General features: G+C 44.1%; 1 protein-coding gene across 1 annotated transcript; it reads right to left on the minus strand.

The window, feature by feature from the left end:
* Positions 1 to 4,917: 4,917 nt before the first annotated feature.
* On the minus strand, positions 4,918 to 5,856 carry LOC311515965 (olfactory receptor 52P1-like; the record flags this gene model as incomplete). Its single annotated transcript, XM_084619524.1, has 1 exon — positions 4,918 to 5,856. One exon carries the CDS (start codon positions 5,854 to 5,856, stop codon positions 4,918 to 4,920), a length of 939 nt encoding a protein of 312 aa, XP_084475650.1.
* Between the last annotated feature and the right edge of the window lie 3,295 nt (positions 5,857 to 9,151).

Here is a 9,151-nt window from a genome sequence, read left to right on the forward strand (position 1 = left end):
GTGTCTGAGATTGAGAGTGGAACTGTGCCAGCAATATGATGTGTGCAGATGCAAATGTATGGGCTATATTATATAGAGAGAATGGTTAATCTGTTAAATAATGGGCAGTGGGCTTCTGAGTGGTTCAAAGATCCTCATATATGGAATCAACAAATTGTAGGATAGAAGAAATATATGGAATTTAATTGGAATAAAACCACCCTTGAGGGGAGAGTGGGAAGGCAGAATGCTGTTACACAACACAGGGAAGCAAAGAAAACCAATAATGGCCTGGGTGTTGCCAAAAATATTAATGGAGAGTTATTGCAGAAAGAAATAAGTGGGACACATGACTCAAGAAGAAAGGGATTATAAATTAGGAAAATTCAGGAAACATTGTGAAGAGTGGGGATGAAGTAAATGGGTGTGTCCAGAACTAATTTGGTCCCTAGAGGGATGCCATTTGAATCACTCAAGTGGACAATGTACCGTGGAATATTTAGCCTCTGGTGGCACAAGAGTGTGTCATTTAGGCAAGGGGTGTATTTGTGTGGTAACCACTGAAAAACATGTATTTTGAGGAAGTATGACAGAAAAAGGCCCAATTGAATCATGTAAATGTAATGTAACAGAGGTAATTATTAATGGGATCATTTACTGAGGACTTCTATTTCTATAAAAGGACATTATCTGGGAACCAAAAGATGTAGATTGGTCATTTGATTTGGGAATACATTGGGAACAGCGGGGAAAAATGATGGATAAAAGTGAAAAAAACCAAGCAATATGCAAAAGATTTATCTATCTAAGTCTGCTCAGCTGGGAAAAATCAACATTCTGATACACAATGATCAAACATTAAACCTGGGGAAAGAAGGAGAAGAATTGACAGTCCATCATTGGTTTGATGTTTTTAAAGGATGGTCTCCCAGTCTCATAGCTTCTAAATTTAATGCTACATCCTATTGTGATATTATTTGTGGCACCTTAGAGACTAACCAATTTATTTGAGCATAAGCTGTGAGCTGTAGCTCACGAAAGCTTATGCTCAAATAAATTGGTTAGTCTCTAAGGTGCCACAAGTACTCCTTTTCTTTTTGCGAATACAGACTAACACGGCTGTTACTCTGAAACTTGTGATATTATTTGCATTAATGATTTTGTTAACCTTTATTATGCTATGTTTATACTGCTGAATAAGAAAGTGACAAGAAGTTTCACAGAAAGTGGTATATAAAATTGAATACCTTGAAAAATTATAAAGTGATATAATATTTCATAGAATCATAGAATCATAGAATATCAGGGTTGGAAGGGACCCCAGAAGGTCATCTAGTCCAACCCCCTGCTCAAAGCAGGACCAATTCCCAGTTAAATCATCCCAGCCAGGGCTTTGTCAAGCCTGACCTTAAAAACCTCTAAGGAAGGAGATTCTACCACCTCCCTAGGTAACGCATTCCAGTGTTTCACCACCCTCTTAGTGAAAAAGTTTTTCCTAATATCCAATCTAAACCTCCCCCACTGCAACTTGAGACCATTACTCCTCGTTCTGTCATCTGCTACCATTGAGAACAGTCTAGAGCCATCCTCTTTGGAACCCCCTTTCAGGTAGTTGAAAGCAGCTATCAAATCCCCCCTCATTCTTCTCTTCTGCAGGCTAAACAATCCCAGCTCCCTCAGCCTCTCCTCATAAGTCATGTGTTCCAGTCCCCTAATCATTTTTGTTGCCCTTCGCTGGACTCTCTCCAATTTATCCACATCCTTCTTGAAGTGTGGGGCCCAAAACTGGACACAGTACTCCAGATGAGGCCTCACCAATGTCGAATAGAGGGGAACGATCACGTCCCTCGATCTGCTCGCTATGCCCCTACTTATACATCCCAAAATGCCATTGGCCTTCTTGGCAACAAGGGCACACTGCTGACTCATATCCAGCTTCTCGTCCACTGTCACCCCTAGGTCCTTTTCCGCAGAACTGCTGCCTAGCCATTCGGTCCCTAGTCTGTAGCTGTGCATTGGGTTCTTCCGTCCTAAGTGCAGGACCCTGCACTTATCCTTATTGAACCTCATCAGATTTCTTTTGGCCCAATCCTCCAATTTGTCTAGGTCCTTCTGTATCCTATCCCTCCCCTCCAGCGTATCTACCACTCCTCCTCCGCAAATTTAATGGCATTAATCATGTATCAAGAGTGCAGAATGTTGGAATCTCTCTCTCTCTCTCCATGTAATATGTTATGGGTCATTGAGGCCTGGTATGAATGACACATGCTGATATGAATACATGTGTTGTGACATAACAGCTGAAACAAGAACTTAAGTTCAAAATGTCAAGAACTATTAGAACTTTTGTGCAAAAAAAACAATTTTGCTCTGTTCTGGGATAAATACAGAGAACCAACAGCAATGGAAACAACAGCTACACTGATAAGAATTGGAGGACATGGTGGGCCACCCAGGATTGTCTCTACGGAATTGCATGGGTAGAAGACCTTGTAAACAAAGACAAATGGGCGGAATGGACTATAATTGGTCCTTCTGATTTTTGCAAGTCGGAGATTTTTATTGATCCAAAGCCCTGTGTGGAATGGTTATCTATGTGTTTTTCACCGGCTCACCACATCTTATGATTCGAAGGAATCTTGAGTGGCCATTCGGACTATTCTGGTCTTTTTGAGACTCCAGTATAATATGTTTGAGGTGTGACTGTAAAGTGAGTAAGGTTTGTTTTGTAATCAATTAAGAGTGTATCAAGTATTATATACTGACACTATGTCTGGTAACTTCATGCTCCATGTTGCATAGAGAGACCTCTATTGTGGGGTTTAACACTAGTCCTTGTATTCCAATAGAGTTTTGGCAGTTGTTTCAAACAAAAAAGTAGCTAATGGTGGCATAAAACTAATCCAAAAGTAGCGCAAAACATACATAGTATAAAGACAACAATAACATTATTACATTATTTATGTCTAATGGCATTCAGTGATGGTGGTCAAAGTCCACATTTTGTGTTGAATTAGTTAGTTACTGTTAGTTTTTATTTGGTTTATCCTCCAGCTTTCCTGAAGGATTGGACATAAAAAAAAAATCATTTAAATTGTACTCACATATCACAAAGAAGTTCAGCATTGTAGTTTCTTTCTGTTCTCTTTGGCTATCTGAAAGTGTATGATTATATACTGCAGGCTGTACCTCTCTACACCGGTAGTCCCTGGTCCGGCATCATCCGTTGTCCAGCATAGGTGCAGCGTGTCAGCAGATCCCGCCCAGGGTCACAGATGCTGGCCCCAGGTCCCCGCTGCCAGCACTTCTGCAGCCACCCAGGTCCCAGCTACATGTCCTAGGTCCCTGTCGGCCCCCTCCGCAGCTGCCCATGGTGCCGCTGGCCCCAGATCCCAACCGCCAGCCCCTCTGCAGCCAGCAGGATCCCAGCCACTGGGCTCCACTCCTGGTCCCGACCTGGGGTCCCACAGCCTCCCCCCGCTGTGGTCCCAGCCTGGGCCAGTGAGGGGCATGGACAGAGGTAAGGCTGGGTGTAAGGAACCAGACATATGCATGGTAACTTTGCCTTAGCACAACATACAGGATGTTGCCTGTAAGTTTCTTCTGTTACACCCAAACCACTTTAATATAAACCTATTATAACCTACTATAATAAAACAAATAATCAAAACCATAAAGAAATAAGAAATCTGGAAGAAAATATGTCTCTATAGTAGAGCAAGCAGGTTAGCCATATAGGCTACGAGCCCTTTTTGTTGGGATGATTTGTAAAATGAACCTCGTCACACAAATACAGATGTGGATGGTCAAGCATTTGTGGGGATAGTTTCATTGCTATTTTGCACCTCTCAGAATGGAGGAAGAGTATCATAAAAATGATACTCTGGACCCTGGTGTGTTTTTGGGATGTGTACCATATATATAGGCTCCATCATCAGTGTTTGGTACTGACCTAGGTCTTTGAGGTTTTTGCTTATATTCTTTGAGTTTGCACTAGGTACATTCATAAATAATTCATCTTGTAATTTCTTGGACAATAACCCATCCTTTTACTTCAACATCTACGTTAGGGATTCTTGAAAAATTATTACCTTTACTCATTAATTGGGTAATAGCTTGTTTGGCTTTATCCATATTGTTAGTAATTTCTATGAGGTGGGTCTCCTTACGAGCCAACAATGACTTTAATTGTAATCCTAGCAGGGGAATATAGACAAGAAATGCGGGTGACTTTGGATAATTAAATCCTGAGAGACTGGGTTAAACGGGATGACGATGATGTTTTTAAAGGTGGGAATAGGGGAAATTACTTGATTCCCTAACAAAATAAATTGCCTTGGAGTAAAACAAATTTGTGTCTGTGAAAGGACACTCCAAGGGACCATATTGGTACCTTTTTGATTGGTTACCATGCAAAATTGGCTGTTTCCAGCATAGGTCACCCTCTTCGTCAGCGTCTTCCCCTTGGTCAGCCTCACCAGAAACGATGATGATGATTTATTCTGTAAATCCTCTCCCTATAGGCCACACAAAACAGTGTCTGTCTCAAACACATTACACCTACAGATGTACTGAGGGCCTTAACCAATATTTTCAGCTCCCCAAATATTCAAGGTTTTCCATTGGACTGTTAGTCTCTACAAAGCTTATTTAAAGATCATAGGCCTCAAGACTTACGTTAACTAGTTAAAGCTAATATCTTACAGGATAGTGGTCTGTCAGTTTCTTGCATTACTACTGAATCTCATGAAAAACAGAATATAATGCAAAGCAGTGAATATAATAGAGCTGGGCTACAGTAGCAGTGAATATGACAAAGACAAACTCGCCCAATGGGCTACAGAACTCAGCCAAACTGGGACATAACACCCTTCATTAATGAGGAGATATCTTTTCCCCCTCTTGTCACACAGGTTTAAAGTCAGTCGCCCACACTGATCACCTTCTGCAGGTGTATTTGCCCACTTTGTCATGAAGCTCTTTGGTTTTGATCCCATAAATGATAGGGTTCAGCATGGGAGGGAGGAGCAAATAGAGGTTGGCTAAGATGATGTGAACATGGGGAGCGATGCCCTGACCAAACCTGTGAGTCACGCTGGTGAGGAAGCCTGGAGTATACATCATCAGCATCACACAGATGTGGGCTGTGCAGGTGTTGAGGGCTTTCTGGTGGGCTCTCTTGGAGGAGATTCTGAGGATGGCCCTGATGATCAGACTGTAGGACAGAGCAATGAGTGTCAGGTCAATCCCAATGACCACAAACACTATAACAAAACTATACATCTTGTTCACTGTGATGTCCCCACATGATATCTTCACCACAGCCATGTGCTCACAGTGTGTTTGGAGGATACTGCGGTCAGCACAGAATGGCAACCTGCTCAGGAGCATGGGCAGAGGCAGCATGCAGATAACAGATCTGATCAAACCCACGAGCCCAAGCTTAGCTATTCGTGCATTGGTGAGGATGGTGGCATATCTCAGAGGGTTACATATGGCAACATAGCGATCGAAAGCCATTGTCACGAGAATGGCTGACTGCATAAAAGAAACCGTGTGAAGTAAGAACATCTGAGTGAGGCAGCCACGCACTGTAATGCCTTTCAAATTGAACCAAAATATACACAGTGCCTTTGGCACGACGAAGGTAGATGTGGCGATGTCTGTGAGTGCGAGCAGGCAGATTAGCAGGTACATTGGCTTGTGGAGGGTCTGCTCTTTACTTACAACAAAAAGAAGCATAATATTTCCAAAAAGGCTAATAAGGTAGGAAGTAGAGAAAGGGATGGAAATCCAGATGTGTCTAGCTTCCAGACCAGGGATACCCATTAGGATGAATGTTGAAGGGTCAGATGTGGTGAAGTTGAAAATTGCCATGAAATCATCAATGTGTCGATCAACCTCAGAAATGCTCAAGGTGCCTGTGAAGGGAGAGAAGCACAGTGAGGGGGGTTACACACTTTATACAACAGTTGGTATGGTAAATGTTTTATAGTTATTAACAATCTAGAAAGGGGATGAGCACTGTGGTCATAGTCAAATCCAGAGAAGTCCCCAGAAGGAGCTAACCAAGCCAGGTGAATGGGCAGCAGGATAGCAGATGAATTTTAATGTCAATAACTTCAGAGTGTATGCCCATTCACGGGAAAAGTTGAACTCCTCAAACACTTCACAAGGTTCTAATTTTACTGTGTGAATGCAGGACAGGGACCTGGGCTTCATGGTACACAGCTCTGTGAAACCATTCTCAAAATGCAAACATGGACAGAAACTAAGCAGAAACATTGAATTCCAATAGGATTGGGATGGAGAATCATACAGAAAATACAATGTCATGAGATCAGTCAGTCAGTGCTTCACTCTCCCCTAGACTCCTCTGTGTAGTATAGGAGATCCTTTTCACACAGGATATTGCAGAAATAGAGGGGTTCAGGCATGTGCAACAAGAATGACCAAGAGCCTGGGGAAACTCTTGTATGGAGAGAGATTGAGAGACTGGGATTGTTACTTTACAAAGGATATGAATAAAAGGGGACATGAGAAAAGTCTATAAAATACTGATTGGGGTCTCATAACACAAGATCTAGAAGTCATTGGGAACGTACAGACCTCTCCCCAGGAGTCAGCTGGAGACATTTTGCCTGCAAGATCGTGCCTGAGCGTGCTGAAAGCATTTTTACTATTCATGACCCTGTTGAACCTATCCTAAGGGGACAAATTCTCATGTGACCATGGTGCCTTGAAAGTATTACACTAGGTGTGCGTTTCAGGAGTCTGAGGGATCCCACGGCGTACTGCATGGATGAACGTTTTTGGGGAGAAAAATAATGATTTGACCAAATTAAATCTCTGCACAGTGGAATGTATGTACAACTCTCACCATGAATGACTGGCTAGCAAATGGTCACAGAACATCCTGGGTTTAACGTGTGTGTCCCGGTGGCCCACTGTTTCTGAGTGCTGCCAGTGGGTCCTGCACGTGGCACCTGTATTTATCTAGGCCCTCCTTTGTCCCAGAGACTCTCGTTTTCATTATATAGTGTGCATAGTTCTCAGCTGGTGATTTGTTCCTGTTCTGCACCAAGATCAGTAGCACATGTGTGCTGGTATTTGCCACTCTGTGAGATTTCTCACCGGTGAGACACAGTCATTGATTACCCCACAGCCAATGGAGAAGGTGTGACTGGCGACACCTCACCCCCTGCAAAGGAAGAGCTGTGGGGAGCATGGGGTGGCTTGGAGGTTGCGGGAGCCAGGGATGAGTGGGAAACATGGAGAAGGCACTGGCGACCAGCGTGCTTTTGGAATTGGGGCACCCTGGGATGGGGAAGGAGAGTACGGACAGGGGGTCAGAGTATGATGGGAGATAGAAGCAGCAATCCCCAGCACAGCCCGCTTCTCTGTGTACAGCCTGCTCCCTGCCCCCGTAATGCTCATTACTGCCTGCCTGTCCAGGTACATCTCACTCCCTGCCCCAGAATCTCCGTGATGGCCGCTTGTTCATGTATGTTTCCCATTCCCACAACTTCCCACCATGCCACAGATTGGTACTCGTGACACAAGATCAAAACCAGGTGCCAGACCCCATAGCGACAGCTCACAGAAATATCTCCTCAGACGAGGTTAAACTCAGTGTCTGCCTGCACCCGGGAAGAGGGGGAGATCAGCCTGAACTGCCTTTCTGGGGGTGAAGGGAACCCCAGCAGCAGCTCAGCCTGTACAGGGAAGGAGAGAGGGACAGACCCAGCGGGAGGGAGAGACGACGTGGAGACTAAAATGAGCCAGCGTGAGTAACTCTGCCTCAAAATGACACAAACTTTACCATATTGCAGCCTGTTAGAAACCCAGACATACTTTCCTGAGGCTTCTTTTCCATGTTGGCAATTGCTGATGTTTCCACAAGGCTGTAGTTGGGTTTCCCAGGCGAGGAAGGATGATCTGGATGGGGGACAGTGTCAGAGACAGTCTGCTATGGTGTGGTCCACGTTCCATTACAGTCTGAGACACCCCCCACCCCAGGAGGCCTCGTTATGCCTTTTTGGTCTGTGCATTAGGCAGGCTGTGCATTCTCTATTTCACCCAATTTTAGGACTCTGTGACAGTGTGATCTGGGTACTGCACATTCTACCACTTCCCCACCCCACATACATACACAGCACTGTGCGTTTCTGGACCTCTCCTAGTGAGATTTCCAACGCTGCCTGGTTTCCTCTATGCCAGAAACATGTTTTTATTTGTACTGCCTTTTGGATCTCCTTGTCCTCTCCAGACCCAGAGATGCAGGGCTAAAGAGAGAGAAGACCCCTCTCCTCCTTGAAAAAATGGTTATTCTGATTGCTTTGAACCTTTTTGCCATTGATTTCAAAGGGACCAGATTCACTCTTGGTGTTAAACGTTTGGCTCCGAGCTATGAAAATCATGGCTTCGGCTCCTGCTATTCTGTTAGGGTGGTGAAAGTGTCTGAAGGAAACTCCCAGTTTACTTGGCATTCCGAGACCAGGTATGAAAGATGGAGATTGTGAAACACATGGGCCCTGATATTTCTCTCAGAGAGGCCAGTGTCAATCTGCAGTGACCCTGTGCAGGTAGAATGTCAGAGAAGAAACTTGCCAGTGTGTGGCCCATTCTTGTTGTGATCCCTCTGGTAACACAGATACCCACTGCAAAGGCTTTGGCTGCACTACCTAACGGCTCAGCCCCCCCACCCCCAAACACACACACACAAATGAAGCTATTGAGACAGATAGAAGGACACCGGAGGTGACAAGGAACTGATCTTAAAATCAAATATTTGTCTAAACTGTTTCCAATATTTTTGTAATTCCAATTTTACCACATAAAACTCTTGGTGTTTTTGACAATACTAAATAGTTCAAGTCACTGTGCTAGTGAATTTCTGCCCAGATGGTTCTTGACTTGAACCTGTGAGCCCTAAGCACTAACTTTAATGTAGAAACAGACAACTTACTGCAGTCCCACTCCTCAGAGAGAGGAAATCACCTTCTGGCAACAGAAAAGCAGAGTCTCACGTCTGATACTCACCTTACTGGACAGCCACCTTTATGATTTCCCTGTACAGTCCCTGGGGACTCTCAGGTTGGCAGGCCTCACAGACAATTCCCTTGCTCCAAGAGCAGTGGCTTGAGAAGAAAATAGACCCTGGAGAACATCA

The sequence above is a fragment of the Lepidochelys olivacea genome (assembly GCF_965140295.1).
Source record: "Lepidochelys olivacea isolate rLepOli2 genome assembly, chromosome: 1".
In the NCBI taxonomy this organism is placed as follows: Eukaryota; Metazoa; Chordata; order Testudines; family Cheloniidae; genus Lepidochelys; species Lepidochelys olivacea.